The 17,585-nt window shown below is 42.5% G+C and overlaps 4 protein-coding genes across 7 annotated transcripts in view; 2 read left to right on the top strand and 2 right to left on the bottom strand.

Annotated features, from left to right (window-relative positions):
• LOC109957974 (ras-related protein Rab-40C-like) overlaps positions 1-4,157 on the top strand; it is an 8,830-nt gene extending 4,673 nt beyond the window's left edge. For all 3 annotated transcript variants that reach the window (XM_020596243.1, XM_020596244.1, XM_020596245.1), the window contains exon 7: positions 2,063-4,157. In XM_020596243.1, the coding sequence (XP_020451899.1) occupies positions 2,063-2,361 (299 nt within the window). In that variant the 3' untranslated portion in view covers positions 2,362-4,157. The remainder of the gene's footprint in view (positions 1-2,062) is intronic.
• A 299-nt stretch (positions 4,158-4,456) lies between these two features.
• On the top strand, positions 4,457-7,478 carry wfikkn1 (WAP, follistatin/kazal, immunoglobulin, kunitz and netrin domain containing 1). The gene is made up of 2 exons (XM_020595984.1): positions 4,457-5,663; positions 5,782-7,478. The coding sequence occupies exons 1-2, from the start codon at positions 5,385-5,387 to the stop codon at positions 7,297-7,299; spliced, it is 1,797 nt and encodes a 598-aa protein (XP_020451640.1). The 5' UTR covers positions 4,457-5,384; the 3' UTR covers positions 7,300-7,478.
• A 132-nt stretch (positions 7,479-7,610) lies between these two features.
• On the bottom strand, positions 7,611-10,623 carry mettl26 (methyltransferase like 26). Of its 2 annotated transcripts, none has more exons than XM_020595986.1 (7): positions 10,564-10,623; positions 10,212-10,426; positions 9,778-9,940; positions 8,812-8,871; positions 8,623-8,690; positions 8,229-8,307; positions 7,611-8,136 (listed from the first exon to the last, which is right to left on the bottom strand). In XM_020595986.1, the coding sequence occupies exons 2-7, from the start codon at positions 10,403-10,405 to the stop codon at positions 8,080-8,082; spliced, it is 621 nt and encodes a 206-aa protein (XP_020451642.1). In that variant the 5' UTR covers positions 10,406-10,426; positions 10,564-10,623; the 3' UTR covers positions 7,611-8,079. The 2 variants fall into 2 exon arrangements, with proteins under 2 accessions (XP_020451642.1, XP_020451643.1); XM_020595987.1 differs by having other exon boundaries at positions 10,560-10,598.
• A 1,221-nt stretch (positions 10,624-11,844) lies between these two features.
• Positions 11,845-17,585, bottom strand: part of LOC109957952 (girdin-like) — a 24,319-nt gene continuing 18,578 nt past the window's right edge. Inside the window, 6 exon segments of the mRNA XM_020596212.1 lie at positions 11,845-12,512; positions 12,795-12,860; positions 13,023-13,283; positions 13,825-13,905; positions 17,211-17,320; positions 17,560-17,585. The exon segment at positions 17,560-17,585 is cut by the window's right edge and continues 47 nt beyond it. Coding sequence (XP_020451868.1) covers positions 11,845-12,512; positions 12,795-12,860; positions 13,023-13,283; positions 13,825-13,905; positions 17,211-17,320; positions 17,560-17,585 — 1,212 coding nt within the window.

Genomic DNA, 17,585 nt, shown 5'->3' with positions numbered 1-17,585 from the left:
GTCAAATAACTATTAATCCAATTCAAAGCCACTCCTCTGATCCCGTATTTTTCTAGCTTGCACATTAATAATTCATGGTTGATTGTGTCAAATGCCTTTTTTAGGTCAATAAATGTTCCTATCGTATATTTCTTTCCATCCATGGCACTTGTAATGTCCTCCATCAGGTCAGTAATGGCCAAGGATGTCGACCGGTTCGACCATTTTCCAGACCTAACCTCCCCTTAACACAGAGCATCCCTGAACCCTGTCCTCACCCAAGTAGAACAGTGTCAGTGGTTGGACAACTGAGCGGACCCAGCTCTCTAAGGTGACTGCCATTCCAAGCCAGTTGGGCCAGTCACTTAACCTGAACAAATACAACGCTGATGCTGTTTGTGAAGCCACAGGTCTGTTCTTTGCTTGGGTGAGGACAGGGTTCAGGGATGCTCTGTGTTAAGGGGAGGTTAGGTCTGGAAAATGGTGTTGCTTATTGTGGGGCTCTGAAGATTTATGATGGCATGGCCTGACACCCCCCTGTTTGGCACCAAATAATGGGTAAACATCATTTAACTGAGCTTTTATATGAATGCTCTCCCATTCTTTGGCACATTTAATTGTGTACTATTGACTGACTACTAACCACCCAGCCAAATTTGAATGATTAAAAAGATCAAGTATATAAAGTAAATTAGCTTTCAAAATAATGAGTATTCTGCTCTAAAATGCAGGGGCCATGTTGGGCGAAGGCACTGAAACTGCACTCAATCACAGAAATGTGCTGACTGTTCTCATTGTGGATGTGTTAAGGGAGAATATGTATGCATTTCTGGGGCAAAGATCTTTGTCCCCATGCGCAGTTGCAAATCGTAGTCTGCCTTTTTTATGGCATCTCGGACCAGTGGCTTCTTCCTGGCTGAGCAGCCTTTCAGGTTATGTCGATATAAGATTCATTTTAGATATAGATACTTTGGTACCTCCAGTATCTTCACAGGGTCCTTTGCTGTTGTTCTGAGATTGATTTGTACTGTTCAGACCAAAGTATGTTCATCTCTAGGAGACAGAAGTCTCCTTCCTGAGAGGTATGATGGCTGCATTGCCCCATGGTGTTTAGACGTGTGTAGTATTGTTTGTACAGATGAATGTGGTACCTTCAGGTGTATGGAAATTTCTGAACCAGACTTGTGGAGGTCCACAGTTTTTTTTTTTCCTGAGGTTTGGCTGATTTCATTTGGTTTTCCCATGATGTGAAACCAAGAGGTACTGAGTTTGAAGATATGCATCAAAGGCCATAAAGTACATGTCCTAATGGACTTGCCAAAACGAGAGTTTATCACGACATCTGTGGAGTGGTTAAAAAACAGTTTTAATGACTTCACCCTAAGTGTTTGTAAATGTCTGACTGTAAGTAATATTTTGAATGTAAGACTTAGAGTATTTTTACACTGTGGTACTCCTAATTTACTTCAGTAAACAATCTGAGTAGCCTGCTTCTTCCACTGCTGGCTTGTGTTGTAAAGGGGAGGGGAAGCACAAAGCAGAGCCGCTCGGTCAATTTAGAAGGCTACCTGAAGTTTCCTACTTTGTTTTTGCATCTTGAGTAAGTAAATTCTAGATTACTTCATTTTTTCCAAGACAGAACATTATTGAATGTAAGATGCTTCTCATCAATCGCAGTGCAGCAGGTCAAACAGCTTTTGAACAAGAGACACTTTTGGCGGCAGAGGAAACTGTTTTATTTATCAGGAGCTCCGTTTTGAGATACCACAGATGCATGTAGGTTGCTGGATAAAGTTCACATTAATTCAGTAATTGCTTCATATTCCTCTGTCGATCACAGTATAATTTAGTTAGTTTTTTTTTTTTTTTTTGCTGAAAAATGTGATACATGTGATGCAGTTCCTGCTTTTTAAAGTTTGCATTTTATTTAGATTTACTCATTTTTGGTCCTAAAAATAGGTCGTCAAAGAATATTTTCCAACATTTTTATTGATGAAATTAACAATGCTGAGTTAAACTTCATAGTGTATTTTACATAACCTATAGTCATATTAACCGTATTCCTTTTTGTCTTGTTCTACAGTCTTCAGCCTCCAAGATCTGTGTTGCCGTTCGATTGTCTCCTGCACACCGGTGCACCTCATTGACAAACTGCCCCTCCCTGTGGCTATTAAGTCCCACCTCAAGTCTTTCTCCATGGCTAACGGAATGAATGCAGTCATGATGCATGGACGCTCCTACTCAGTGGCCAACAACGCAGCTTCAGGTGGTGGCAGCGGCGGAAGCAAAGCCAACAGTCTCAAACGCTCAAAGTCCTTCAGGCCTCCACAGAGTCCTCCAAAGAACTCGTCCTCGTCCAAGGGGAACTGTAAGATTTCATAGTGAAGGGGCAGCATTCAAGGTGTTGTTGCTCCAAGAGATCATGAGGCCAGAGAAGAACACAGAGAAGAACACAGAGAACTGCCAGCAGTCTTTATCACAAACTGATACAGCTGTGAACTCGACCTTTGGGAGCTGACTTGGATGGTTGTATCAGTGTCTGTTCTCTTTGCGCTTGTGGGTGCCATCTTGTGGATGTACGTTTACCTGTACTCTTTACTACAGAAGCTCACTGTGATTAAGTAGAACAAGATTTTCCTGGGACCAACAGATGTGAATCAAAGATTACCACTCATCTATTAACGCTACAAATGAGTGCAGGGACGCTAGCTAGTTTTATTTGGAAACTAATTGTTTATTGGTATTTAAAGTTGGATTTGAAGTTGTAAATATACTGTATGTTGTTTTGGTCTTTGTCAGGTAATTGTTCTTGGGGATGAACTTCTTACACTTGTCTTGAATGTTTTGGAAGACCTGCTTTGACGTACAGCTTATTTGTATCTTACACCCTTTATCTGCTGTAGAAAATTCCCTTGGAAAACTCAAGGGTGCTGTGCTACTTATTTCAAACTCAGACTGGTTATGTTTTGGATAAAACCGGTTTAAATTCAGTGTCACATGCACACAGGGCTAGTTTCCCTAAACTAGTGCTAGACTTAAAAAACAAAAACTTTACGAGCATTATCAGTTGAAAAACATTCTTAGTCTAGTGCTACTTAATCTGTGAAAATGTCTAGAAAAGTCAAGACGGCTCATCTTGTTTGCAGGATGTCCTGTGGTGCCCCTAAATTTCTGTCCAAATGAATTCCTCCTCCTCCTCCATCAGTCATTCTCCAAAGTCATTCAGGCATTTGTTGACTTTCCTAGGCCTTTTGTGCCTCTAAATCAAATGTTTTAATTTGTGTCATCACTTTAACTGGTGTAAACAGTTAATAGCATGCTTGTTTTGAATCGTAACTTCCAGGGCATTTAAAAGATTGCTTGGTGTTGATGAGGAAACCTTGTACAAACGTGCATGTGCAGATTGTTTGCTCAGTCATGGTGTTTTGCCTTCAGCAACTGGGTCTTGGTTGCTAACAGGAAATGTGTGAACTCACCGGACATCATAGAGAGGAACATTTTAATTTGATTGCTATTTGGATATTTTATGTACACGTGATATACTGTATTTATGAATGTAAACCATTTACCATGTAAACCAATATTCATCTGTGGCCACATGTGGTAATAGACTGAGGTGGAAAGTCATTGGGTATATCAGCTTTTTTATTTTTTTTATTTTTACATTTTGCTGCCCTGCTTGTCTGAGTATTTGTAATTTTTGCTGCTCATTCATTTTTATGATGCACCCTTCTTAAAAATGTGTGTATAATAGGAGGGACCACAATAGCCATGGTTTACAAATTTATTAGACAACAAGAACAATGTAATGACATATGAACTTACAGCCTTCAGACAGGACACACGTTTTTGTTTTTAAAATCAGAAGTGGTTTCTTTTATTAAATGAAGAATCTACACAAATGTGTTAATTTTGACCAATTCTTATTAATTAATGTGTGCTGTATTTCCACAGAAACATTCCCAGGGTCAGTGTGGGCATAGAAATGGTGCACATTGCTTACTGGCGCCTCTTTTATGTGGCGTTTTGGTGTGAGGCCAAAAGCACTATATGTAAACGTTTAATATCCATGGTTGCTATCACAGCTGTGTTTCTAAAGGTTTGGATACGGGATTCATTATCATTTTGTCTCAATTGAAAACGGTCACCCATCAAAATAAAGAATTCATCTACAAGGTTGCGCGTATGTTGCAGGGATTTTTCATTTCATTGCAGTCAGAGTTATCAAGGTTATTGTGCAAATTGTGGGAATTTTTTTTTCTTCCCTTTGTCCGCGGGGCCTCCGGTGCCTAAGTGCAATAAAACCCGTGGGGGGTGCGGCATTGGTTAGCTGCTCTCGGTGTTGGCCAGCTGTGGTCACCCGGCGCATCGCTGCAGCGCATGAATGCAGCGCGGTCAAAAGTCATGCAAAGGTTGCAGGGTCACTTCCAATGAAAAGATGAGGGGAGCTGCTTCTCATCGCCTCGGAGCTGCGCCGGGACAAAGATGAGTTGCACGCTATTGAAAATGCGATGCTTTACGTCTTCTCGCCTGACTGTGGCATCTCTGAGCTCCGTGTGAAGGAAGGGCGATGGTAAATTGACCGACGTCTAGACAAGACGGACGTAGTCGGCATGTTCTGCAGGACATGATGCGACACGCCCCGCGTTTGGTTTTCACGCGTTCTGCCCCAGGCGAGTTGTTACGTTTTGCTCTTTGGTTTTTGCAAGAAAACAAGTATTTGCAAGTTTTCTTGCATAAAACATCTGTAGTTATCCAGGGTTAACCAAAGATGGAAGTAGAATCAACAACTAACGTAACAACAGCTCTTAACTAGAGAGCAACCCATTACTTCTTTTTTTTTTATGGAGGACACCTCTATAAATTCTGTCTGGACACATCTTAACATTGGATTTCTCACCGGAATGTGCGGCTCCGTGCGTGCAGCTCACCACCATGGCTTTGCGTTTTTCTTTGATGTTTTCACAACGTTTGTGCAGTTGCTCGGCACATGGGGCTGCTTCATAAAGGTTTGAGACCCTGGAATGATCATCTGGGCGGTCAGGGATGGTTCCACCTCCATTCACAGGCTTAAGAGTTGATGCTGCGTCTTTCTCTTCCATTGTGCAGCTCGGTTCGTTTATTTCGCTGCTCTGAGGAGTCGACCACTGTTGGCAGACTTTTGTTGGTTGTTGTTCAACGCGATTGTTTAGTTCCTAATGTATTTTAACATCAATTCTGGAATATATTATGTCCACCGCGGAACTGCTTCTGATCGTTGAGAATGCAACTTTTCTCCTTGCGCAAAACAAACTGACTCTTATGTTCACGCAATGAATGCACGGCCACCACTGAAAACAACAAAAGTTGTTTTAATTTTCTAAGCTCTAAAGGAGGAATGGAATTACTCGGTGAGCGACTCATGCATGAAAGCCACAATGTGTAAAATCCCCACACATCTCTTTGAGGATAGCTGTATAAAGGATACAAGGTGGCACAACGTACCCAACTCAAGTAAACGAGGATCAGGATGGATACATGCGTATTTCCTGCTGCTCTTGGTTTGCAAATTTTCCGTACTTTCCCTGTGTGCAAGTGTGGCGGGATCCAAATTTGAACACGAAGGATTTTGTCCCAACAAGCTGAGCTCCAACCTGTGGGTTGATGCGCAAAGCACCTGTGAGAGGGAATGTAACGTCGATGAGGTGATGCCGTTCATGTTCATATGTTAGAAAATTATTAAGAATAATCAGACCTGAATATTATTGCTGTTTTGTCCATTTTAATTAGCTTTCATAAGTGCTGTTTTTGTTTTGTGTGCAGGACTGTGCTGACTTTGAGAAATGCTGCACTAATGTGTGTGGCCTCAACAGTTGTGTAGCTGCACGTTTCTCTGATGGCACCCCTGCACAGCCAGAAGGGCAGGGTGGAGGACAAGGAGATGATGCCCCCATCTCCACAGCTACCTGTGATGGCTTTATGTGCAGCCAGCAGGGAGCAACTTGTGACATCTGGGATGGGCAGCCCATCTGCAAGTGCCAGGACAGATGTGAAAAAGAACCCAACTTCACCTGTGCTTCAGATGGCCTCACCTACTTCAACCGCTGCTATATGGATGCAGAGGCCTGTATCCGTGGGGTGACTTTGACTGTGGTCACTTGTCGTTTCTACCTCGCCGGGCCCCACACCAGCCCAGTGCCTCAGGACACTACAGCTCATCCTACCCCAACATCCTCTCAAGAGGACCCCATGCCCCCCACACTGTACTCCAACCCTCACCACCAGTCCATCTATGTCGGAGGCACAGTCAGCTTCCACTGTGACGTTATTGGAGTCCCCAGACCTGATGTAACGTGGGAGAAACAGAGTGGTCGGCGTGAACGGCTGGTCATGAGGCCTGATCAGATGTATGGCAACGTGGTTATCACCAACATTGGACAGCTAGTCATTTACAATGCCCAGGTGTGGGATACAGGTATCTACACCTGCATCGCACGGAATTCTGTGGGGGTTCTTCGTGCAGACTATCCATTGTCTGTGATCCGCCGGGCTGATGATGATTTCTCTGAAGATCCTGAGATGCCCATGGGACGGCCGTTCTCTCCAGCTGACTGTCTGGCTGAAGTAGATCTGAGAGTGTGCAGTGGAGAGCGTCATGTGGATTGGTATTATGACAACAAGGTGGGCTCCTGCCTGGCCTTCAGCAACGGTGGGTGCGATGAGAGTCGTAATCAGTTTGAGACTTATGAGGAGTGCAAGGCCTCCTGTCAGAGAGAGGGGATGGGCATCTGCTCCCTGCCTGCTGTTCAGGGTCCCTGCAAGACTTGGGAGGCACGTTGGGCCTGGAATTCCCTCATGAAAAAGTGCCAAGCCTTCGCCTATGGTGGCTGCCACGGGAATGCCAACAGCTTCCGCACCAAAAAGGAGTGTGAGGCCAACTGCCCACAACCCAAAAGGAAAACTTGTAAGACTTGTCGGGTGAAGGGGAAAATGGTGCCCAGCCTATGCCAAAGCGACTTTGCTATTGTGGGACGGCTGACAGAGCTGGTTGAGGATCTGGACTCTGGGTTAGCCCGCTTTAGCTTGGAAGAAGTCCTGAAAGATGAAAAGATGGGACTTACTCTCTTCAATACCAGACATCTAGAGGTAACTATTGCCAAGATAGACTGGAGCTGTCCCTGTCCCAACATCACCATGGAGGAGAACCCTTTGCTGGTGATGGGTGCGGTGCAGGACGGCATGGCCATCATCCAGTCAGACAGCTACGTCAGAGCCATAACTGAACGCAGACTGAAGAAGCTACGAGAGGTTCTGGAAAAAAAGGCCTGCAAGGCGTCGTGAAAATCCCAGGACTTATTAGCCCACAGAGGGTCTGTGGTCACCTTTAGCACTGACAGCTGATATTTAATAACAAAAGACATAAATATGTTCACTATTGTATGTTTATGAAGTTATGAGGTAATTTGTACACTATACAGTATATTCATTACACCACAGGTTGTACTACACATTCCAGATGTGTTGTGAGCCCATTTATACCAATGTTGAAATGCTCTTTTTAAAAAGGTTTTAATATAGATATTTTTCATGTGTTTGTTTGTATTATATTCTGAGAAGAAAAGACAGTAGGTGGAACAGCAGCTCTATTTTGTTTTCTATTTTATTGCATTACATTTATTATTGTATTGAGCTCTTTATATTAGTCATTTACACAGGTATTTTATATAGCATCACTTTTGTTGTGTATACTTGCAAGACGTAATGTACAGCACATTCTCTCAGCAAAGCACTTCTGCTAAGTTTTACCAACAGTTTGTAATCTGAATAAATAACTTAAAAAAAAGAGTATACGGCTGTTTTAAAGTATATGTATTATACAGGCAACATACAGCTGTGAGCCTTATTCATTTTAAGTGTGCAATACTGAAGAATACTGTGTATCATATATTGGAGTATAACAGTTGTGGCTCAAACGATTTCATGTAATGATTTCATGAACATGTAGAAACTCATTCATTTCCAGTTCTGGGATATTTGGCAACGCACATATCTGAGCTTCAGATGAAGTTAAGGCGCTTTGACCACCCTGCTCTGCAAGCAGAGAAGGAACAGCAGCAAACTTCACACCACACTCTCCTTCCTGAACAGAAGACACTTGTTGTTTGCTGGCATGTCCACCTAGGAAATAAAACATTTTAACCATATTTTAGCAAGCTGATAATTTCAAAGATAAACATTGTGTCAGATGCTTAAATGAGCTGTTCACTCACTATTTTCTCTAGGAATAAGCCATTCTTTTGTGCTAAAGAGCTGAGGAGGGAGATATCCCGTAGGCCCCACTCTGGGTTCCTGTAAGATTAAAAAATATATAGCTTTTAAATATCCCACAGTCACATCTGCAGTAGTTATCACATAGATGAGAAAAAAAACGCATCCTTAACATTTTGATGCTGTACATCACATGCTGTGCTCTCTCTTATACAGAACAATAGATGCTACTGAATATTTGATTTTATTAACATAATTTCATACTTAATATACATTCATACATATTTTATTAACATACATTCATGACTACTCATATATTTATGAAGAAAAGAACTTAAATCCCTCAGACTTAACTTCCATGGAGCATTAAAAGATTCAGATAACAGAGTACTTTACCTCTGTCGCAGGCTGTAGTTAAAGTCAACATTGCTTTGGGGGGTAATCTGACCATTTACTGCATAGGGCTGGGGGTACAGCAACAAAAAAAAATTCATGTAGCATATGACGCTGTGCTCTGATGTTTACATCGGATAACAGCATGTGCTGAATGACAGTGTCTACGATGTGAAATGTTGTTGCACTCACCCCATATGTCAATAGAAGACCTCGCGGCTTCAACACTGCTCCCGCCCCTCTGAATAAACCCTGCAAGAAAAGAGTAATTCCTTAAGGCACTAGCATGTGGGTTGAGTGGCAGGAGGGGCAACTACTGCAGCCCCCTTTGTCCTTTGTCTCTTTTATACACTTAAAGACCTGAGGCAGCAATTGTAAAGGGACAGTGCTTACAGTAATTATCTGAGTACTTAGAAGTCAGAAGGAGTGTATATAGACTCAGCAAAATTACCATTTTATGGATTCTGAACACCAGGACCCGGATCACACTGACCACTTTACAACATTTAAAGCCAGACTATGTACATTCTGAAGAAGAAATAATGTAACCTTTCTCTTACAAATGAGCAGTTGAATTCATAGGCAATAAACAGTGTTGTGGAGCAGTGAACTACATAAATTAGCAGTCTGTGTAGTTAGTTCAAGCAGTTATTTAGCCATTTTTGTGTGTGGTTAAAGAAATGTTTTTTTTTATTTGTATTTTACCATGCTGCATGTGAGCAGCTTTTTAGTGCTGGCACAGACGCTCGGAGCAGAACGGAGCTGCCTGTTCGATAAGGACTGTGACAGACAAGAGGGAGTTAGGAAAGATAAAGTGAATTGGTATCTTCCAGCTTCTGACTGGCTGAACACACCTGAGCCAGGTAATCAGCAGCAGGTCAGGCAGGGATAGTTGCAAAACAAGCAAGACAGCAGCCCTTGAGGACCGGAATTGGCCACCCCTGGTTTATATTGTGCAATTTAGTTGTGCAAACAATCAAACGTGCAATTTATCAGAATACTACAAATGCACTGTCACACACTGAAGCTTGAGCCTCCTGGAGTCCTGGGACAGTTGTGTGTTTTGACAGTTAGTAATCCAGTTTTGGGTAACAGGACATGAGGGCCTTTGATAAGGCCATTAACAGTATGAGCATATAAACCCTCCTTTGGCCCTACCTCTGTACAAGCCATTGGAGAGATGTGGATCATGTTGATGTTGACAACCAGGTCGAAGCTCTCTGGCTGGATCCCTCCCCAGTACTGATGGGGCAAAGAAACATCCAGGTGGATGGCAGGCTTCACATTGTTCATTGGGTAGCCAGCTCTGTACGCTTCTATACTGAGAATGGAAACAAAAGACATTACTATTAATGCAGGGACCCTAAAACCAAACACATTTTACCAACATAGTATGCCTACATATGTCCGGGAACCAGTAGTATTAGTAACATTCAGCCTATAACTGTATTCCTCTAAAAGTAACTACCGTAATACCAGAGTTAAATGACAAGTGTTTCACATTTAAGCGGGTATTACGCAGAATTATTACCGTAAATTCCCTAGTTTATAATACAGATTGTTGCAAAGTGGTACACACAACCTGTGTTTACCTGGCAAGAGTCTGTCGGTCATACTCGGAGGGTTGCCAGATTATATTCCGCAGGGCCTGAGCGAAGTGTATAACATGCTGCCCGGTACCAGAGGCGATCTCCAGAGCCTGCAGAGGTTTCCCGGTGTTCACGCTCTCTCGGAGCACCGCCAGGATGTGCCCCTTGTTCCTGTCCGCGGCGGCGGCGCTCAACATCGTGCCCAACCCCAGGTGTAACTGTCGAGTTATACGGTAACAATTCAGCTTAGAAAAACGCTACAGCAGATCTGAATAAAGATAGTCCCGACTAACTCAACTACACCCCCGTATGTTTTGTTTTTGACTGTACATGTTCCACTTCCGCACTTACTCACGTGATTGAACTCACATCCAATAGGAACAATGTACGGGCACTAATGCGAGCACGGTGAAAAGGATGACAACATAGGCGATAACACAGGGGTTTCTTTATTTAAGGAAAAGAGAACTAAGGAATGCATAATATTTTATATTTTATTTACACGTTTTCACATATGAACATCACTTTTCTTCCCAGGTTCAAATTCAAATCAAAGAGAGAGCAATCGATGTATAACAGTCTAAGATATCTCTGAGTAACAGAAGAGCATAAATAGAAACAAACAAAATGTTTTGGCAAACACAAATATACACAGTACAAGGCTGTCAGTTTGGCAAAGTAAAGGTAAACTAGCTGGGGTCACAATATCAATCTAATTCTTAATGGGTAAAATAGAATATTATTTTAGATCATTATGTAAAATGTGGAAAGCCTGAACAGAATAATACTGTCAACTATTGGATAATATAAAGTAAATCCTGGTGATGTTAGTAAAGCATTGTGAAAGAAATCATAAGTGGCTGTGGCTCAGTTCACATGTCGCAGTGTTCTTCGAGCAAGACACTGAACCCTAAGTTGCTCCTGATGGCCAGAGCAGCACCTTGCAGGGACAGTGGCACCATTCGGTGTGTGTGAGAGTTCACACAGCAGATGGCTGCCTTGGTTCTCTACTGGGGACAAATTCCTTGTGTGTGTAACATACTTGGCCAATAAAAGGGATTATCATAAACATCTGAGTGTGTTTTTATTGCATGCACCAACTCCTCATAATCAGCGAAATACAATTCAATTACAGTTGACTTATAATTGTGTGCTTTGGTTGATGTGATGAACCGTGATCTTGCAGCCACCAGCTTAATTTGAATGAAACATAAGCCTATTCAAAAATGTGACGGCTGCCTTCATGCAACAGTGAGTGACTTCTCTTCCAAACAAGCAGCATGTTCTGCATTTTGACTCTGCTCATCTTCCACACTGAGCAGTGTTTGTGATGTCCTCTGAGAGGACTCCTGGCTCTCAAGTGGACCATTTTGTACCAGAGAAGGATTCAGACAGAGGAAGGCCTGGCTGTTGTCAGGTGCATCCAGATTAGTACTGGTAGTCACAACTGAATCACTGAAGATGGTGTTTGAGAAGACAGAGTTGAAAGTGAATGAGGAGCAGAGAAGTGACTCCTGCAATGGGGATTTGGGGTAGACTGTGGGAACAATGACTGCTTGGTCTCTGGGAGGTTTGAATGGAGGAACTAGCTCAGGTTCACTGTTTTTACTCTCTGGGTGTGGTTGTTGACTCTGACTCACTGTTTCATTCTGATAATTGCTTTCTTCTGAAATGTGGGCTTGACCGCCACCCTGCATTCACTGTTGACACTGGCACGTCGGGATGAGCCCTCTGCTATAGAAATTACACTGCTGGCACGGGGGAGTCTCTTAGGGGACCCAGGCCCTTTCAGTCTTCCCTCTTTCCCCAGAGGGGTGGAAAAGCAATTGAGGCAGCCAGACATGGAGGACGACTTCCCCTGGACATAAAGCATGGCAACAGGGGAGCAAACTGAGGCCTGGGTGGTTTCAGCATTTGAATTCATTCCACTGAGCCCTGCGTTCATTTTGACTGTGTCACCTGAATCAGATGTCACTTTCTCTCTTGAACCCCTCCTGATGCTTTTTGTATGCCTTGTAAGCCAGAAATCCTCAGTGGACCCAGGATCCCTTTGTTTTGGTGCAGAGTGGTAATCTGAGTTCTGACTGCTGGTGATGGGCATGGTAGTAGCTTTCTTCTTGTTCTGCAGCTTCTGTGTTTGTTGAGGGGTGGAGGTATCACTGGGTGGCTGGTAAGAAGGGGAGGAACTGTGTGACGGGTGGTGCTGGACGGGGCTGTTGCCATTGGACCATGGCTCATTTTCCAGGCTTAGGTTGAACTCACCACTGCTCTCACTTTGGGCTCGACTCTGAACACCACCCAACCCTGGAAAGAGAATATGACTGTTTTTATAAAGAGCTACAATACAATATAAACTCTGTATACACAGTTTTTCTTCCATCCTGAACATATCTGTTAGTTGTATAACAGTATTCTTATTGACCAATGGGGGGAGCAGCATCAATTCTTCCTAAAACAGTTGTTGGCATAGAGCTTAATATGAAACAAGGTCATGATTGAGATTTGATGGATTTAGTCTAGTTCCCGAGCTGGTCATACATCTGTGTGCTTGCTGAAGCCTCTAAACAAGTACTTAGAGGATTTTACCATGATTACGTAGGTCATGATTGTCCTCAAATCCAGATGGCACAGTGCTGTCATTTGAATCTTTGTCTGTGGGACATAAAACGAGAAATCACTGGAGGGTTTGAGCTTGTACGCTTAAAACGGGAAAAAGCATGAGAGTGTTGTGTTTATCTTCTCTACACTTCATTCTAGCATCTATCTAATGATGGTGAGATTTAAAGCAGAAGCTCATGAATGCCTCTACTGTACCTGTCACCCAGAGCTCAGGCACACCTGGAACAGTTACACTGGTATCACTGGTTGTAATGGTGGTGGTGTGGTGATGGTCAGATGGTGGAGTGGTGGCATGATGAAGGTGGAAGATGGACAAGATGGATGTGGTAAGGGATGAGGTCAGTGCGTCCCTCCTGTCCTCCTCCACATCAGCCTCTGACCCTTCCGGCTCCTGTGAGCTGTTTGCCCACTGCTCCTCCTCGAACCAGGTGGAGGGGCGCATCAAGCTGGTCAGGGCTGCATTGGTGCCCCAAGGGATCAAAGAAGTGGGAGGTGGATGAGGAAGGGGATAGACAGGCAAACTGGTCATGGATGTTATAAGGGTTTTTCTTCTCCTTAGCACAGTATTGCTTTATAGAGCAGAATTATTGCATTACACTCTATATACAGCTGTTTCCTGGTGGGGCAGAGCTCCTGAAGCACCACTGTCCCACTGCAATGCAGCATTTCTTTGTCCTCTATTGCTTTAATAAAATACCCCAGCTTGTCTTCAAATGCAGCAACTCTGGTTGAAAGTTACTGCTGCAGATGCTTAAATTTATGATATAAATAATTTCATTGACATGAGGTGACATGAGGTTGGCATGAATGGACACAGTACCACTGATTTTACACCTTGTTGACAATGAATCCTATTTAAGCCAGTGTTATGTTAACATTATGGCATGTGATAAATAATGGAAAATATAATAACACATTGACTCTGGTATAATTAAGTAAGGAGTTTAAAAGTCTAACGTCAAGATGAAGGCATACACTGGACTAAAGTCTTTCTTACACATGGAACGATGGAAGAGTGACTTGAATTTGTCTCTGTCCTTCAGGCTGTTCCTCACACGGGGAAACATTTTCAGGGTGGCTTTTAAACAGCAAGTGCAACCACATGAGAGGCAGAGGTAGGGAGGGAAGGCAAAATACAAGGCAAGGAAGGCAGTCAAGAGCAATGGAAGAGGTGAAAAAAGACAGACAAGAGAAACACACAGGCAAGATATAATGAGGACCACTGAGGAAGGTTTACACACATCATGCAACAGGAAGAATGACACTTCTAACAATGAAGCTGATTACACTATGCATATTTCCTAATTGATCAAAAAAAAATTAATGTACTGTATGTGAGCCAGAATGATATAATCTGAGACACGGTCAGTTAACCAAGTAGTAGTAAAGTAAAAAGATTAGAGACTGCACACAGATTTTATGCTAAAAACTACATTTATTCAGGCTAAGCTGGCACACCAACAACGTTTTGGCATTAAGTCTTCATCAGGTATTCGTAGTTTGTACTCTGACCTGAGATACATATAGGCTCCTGCAAATTGATGTCAGTTGTGACACCACACCCAGAACAATCAGCATATAAACAACATAACCCCAGTTTTCCCACACAATATTTTCACCCACCCACAGTGACATGTTACGATACAAACACACATTTATACACATTAAAATACTGCTACATTCCATGATAAATATGTAACCCACTTCAGGGTATGTACACGCTCTAGGTTCGTAGGAGCTTAAAGATGGAGCAATAACCAACACACGCTGTACTTAGCACAATGAATTTTTAGTGAAGAATATTTGAACAACAGTATACCATATAACAACAACAAAATTAAATGGGCCCTTTTTAACCAAAGTAAATAGTCCTTTAAATGGATGGAGTTAAAGTTCAGGTTCCCCTTTTTTTTTGTTGGGAATGCTACTTGTGGCTCCTCAATGTTCAAGTCAGTCCAAGCTCAGAAAGTCAATTAGTCAAAAGTCGGTATCTCTGGGTCCAAGTTCTGTATCACACAAGGTTCAGTCGCCCCCCTCGGACGGCTGCTGATGATCTTCCATGCTCCTTTCCCGCCAGGGAAATCAAAAAAAAGACTTGACCAAGGGTTCTGTTTTTCAACACCTAAAGCTTTACTCCTTCAGGTTGTCTGACGTTAAGCTCGAGCTCCCTCGAACTTAAGACGAGTTTCCAGTTTTTTTTTTCTGTTTTAAGAAGTTCTTATGGACTTTTTCTTTCCTCTTTGTTTAGCATGCGTTTAACCGTACACCATGTTTTTCACATTACGTCTTTTACACAGTGGCACGACTTCCTCTCCTGTGATTACAAAAATAAAACTTCCGGTTTTCAAAATAAAGCGTTTGATACGTGAAACCATTAAACCTAATTATAACACACCTGTACCCTTTTATGAGGTGGGTTACAAATACATCCCATAATTGGTTGAGTAATCCTTATTAGGCTAACAATTACAAGTATCTAGCAGTGCAACATGTCGAAACGTTGTTGGCGGGGCAACTTGGCCTGAATAAATATCATTTTTGAAGCATCAAATCAGTATGTGAGCTATAGTCTTTTTACAGTGCCTTGCGAAAGTATTCGGCCCCCTTGAACTTTGCGACCTTTTGCCACATTTCAGGCTTCAAACATAAAGATATAAAACTGTAATTTTTTGTGAAGAATCAACAACAAGTGGGACACAATCATGAAGTGGAACGAAATTTATTGGATATTTCAAACTTTTTTAACAAATAAAAAACTGAATAATTGGGCGTGCAAAATTATTCAGCCCCTTTACTTTCAGTGCAGCAAACTCTCTCCAGAAGTTCAGTGAGGATCTCTGAATGATCCAATGTTGACCTAAATGACTAATGATGATAAATAGAATCCACCTGTGTGTAATCAAGTCTCCGTATAAATGCACCTGCACTGTGATAGTCTCAGAGGTCCGTTTAAAGCGCAGAGAGCATCATGAAGAACAAGGAACACACCAGGCAGGTCCGAGATACTGTTGTGGAGAAGTTTAAAGCCGGATTTGGATACAAAAAGATTTCCCAAGCTTTAAACATCCCAAGGAGCACTGTGCAAGCGATAATATTGAAATGGAAGGAGTATCAGACCACTGCAAATCTACCAAGACCTGGCCGTCCCTCTAAACTTTCAGCTCATACAAGGAGAAGACTGATCAGAGATGCAGCCAAGAGGCCCATGATCACTCTGGATGAACTGCAGAGATCTACAGCTGAGGTGGGAGACTCTGTCCATAGGACAACAATCAGTCGTATACTGCACAAATCTGGCCTTTATGGAAGAGTGGCAAGAAGAAAGCCATTTCTTAAAGATATCCATAAAAAGTGTCGTTTAAAGTTTGCCACAAGCCACCTGGGAGACACACCAAACATGTGGAAGAAGGTGCTCTGGTCAGATGAAACCAAAATCGAACTTTTTGGCAACAATGCAAAACGTTATGTTTGGCGTAAAAGCAACACAGCTCATCACCCTGAACACACCATCCCCACTGTCAACCATGGTGGTGGCAGCATCATGGTTTGGGCCTGCTTTTCTTCAGCAGGGACCGGGAAGATGGTTAAAATTGATGGGAAGATGGATGGAGCCAAATGCAGGACCATTCTGGAAGGAAACCTGATGGAGTCTGCAAAAGACCTGAGACTGGGACGGAGATTTGTCTTCCAACAAGACACTGATCCAAAACATAAAGCAAAATCTACAATGGAATGGTTCACAAATAAACATATCCAGGTGTTAGAATGGCCAAGTCAAAGTCCAGACCTCAATCCAATCGAGAATCTTTGGAAAGAACTGAAAACTGCTGTTCACAAACGCTCTCCATCCAACCTCACTGAGCTTGAGCTGTTTTGCAAGGAGGAATGGGCAAATATTTCAGTCTCTCGATGTTCAAAACTGATAGAGACATACCCCAAGCGACTTACAGCTGTAATCGCAGCAAAAGGTGGCGCTACCAAGTATTAACTTAAGGGGGCTGAATAATTTTGCACGCCCAATTTTTCAGTTTTTTATTTGTTAAAAAAGTTTGAAATATCCAATAAATTTTGTTCCACTTCATGATTGTGTCCCACTTGTTGTTGATTCTTCACAAAAAATTACAGTTTTATATCTTTATGTTCGAAGCCTGAAATGTGGCAAAAGGTCGCAAAGTTCAAGGGGGCCGAATACTTTCGCAAGGCACTGTACTTTACTAGAAGTGCACCTTGGCCTATGCACCTGGTGCAAAGATGTATTTGGTGAGGTGCATGTACTTTTCTCAGTGTAATTAACCAAGTATCACATGGTGAATTTTGAAACTGCTAAATGTAAAAGAAATCTGGCCCATCGCCATCATTTCACTAGTATGTAATTATTATCACTATTATAGACAACTTGCCTACGAGGAGCTGATGGCTCATAAAACTTGTATTGGTCCATTTTCTTCTCCTCCAGCTTCTCCTTCTGCCTTCTCAAATCATTGAGCTTGTCACTGAGCAGAGGCATGCAGAGAAAGAAAACAGACTGATCATCAATTATAATTTTGGGTTCAGTACTGTAGTACCTCTATACTAAATAGGGTACATTTCATGCTGTTGGTAAGTATTAAACACTGGTCCATAATGTGTTAGCTTGTTAAAAATACCATTAGCCTGCTGTAACTGACAGTGACAGACCAGACCCTGTTTAATGCCACATTCACTTGCGTGGTGTAAGCCCCATCTTGCTTACATATACTGCCGCTCTTCAATATGAAA

This window comes from Monopterus albus, unplaced genomic scaffold, assembly GCF_001952655.1.
Source record: "Monopterus albus unplaced genomic scaffold, M_albus_1.0 scaffold29.1, whole genome shotgun sequence".
In the NCBI taxonomy this organism is placed as follows: Eukaryota; Metazoa; Chordata; class Actinopteri; order Synbranchiformes; family Synbranchidae; genus Monopterus; species Monopterus albus.
The sequence above is the reverse complement of the archived record's forward strand: the minus strand, read 5'-3'. Positions and strand labels throughout refer to the sequence as shown.

Bases quoted from the DNA above. Each gene is read 5' to 3' on its own strand.
- wfikkn1 (XM_020595984.1), top strand. From the start codon at position 5,385: ATGAAAGCCACAATGTGTAAAATCCCCACACATCTCTTTGAGGATAGC. The intron at 5,664-5,781 runs GTGATGCCGTTC...TTTTGTGTGCAG, and splicing joins GGGAATGTAACGTCGATGAG to GACTGTGCTGACTTTGAGAA.
- mettl26 (XM_020595986.1), bottom strand. From the start codon at position 10,405: ATGTTGAGCGCCGCCGCCGCGGACAGGAACAAGGGGCACATCCTGGCG. The intron at 8,872-9,777 runs GTAGGGCCAAAG...CTTTTCTTGCAG, and splicing joins CTCCAATGGCTTGTACAGAG to GGTTTATTCAGAGGGGCGGG. The intron at 8,308-8,622 runs GTAAAGTACTCT...TTAATCTTACAG, and splicing joins AACTACAGCCTGCGACAGAG to GAACCCAGAGTGGGGCCTAC.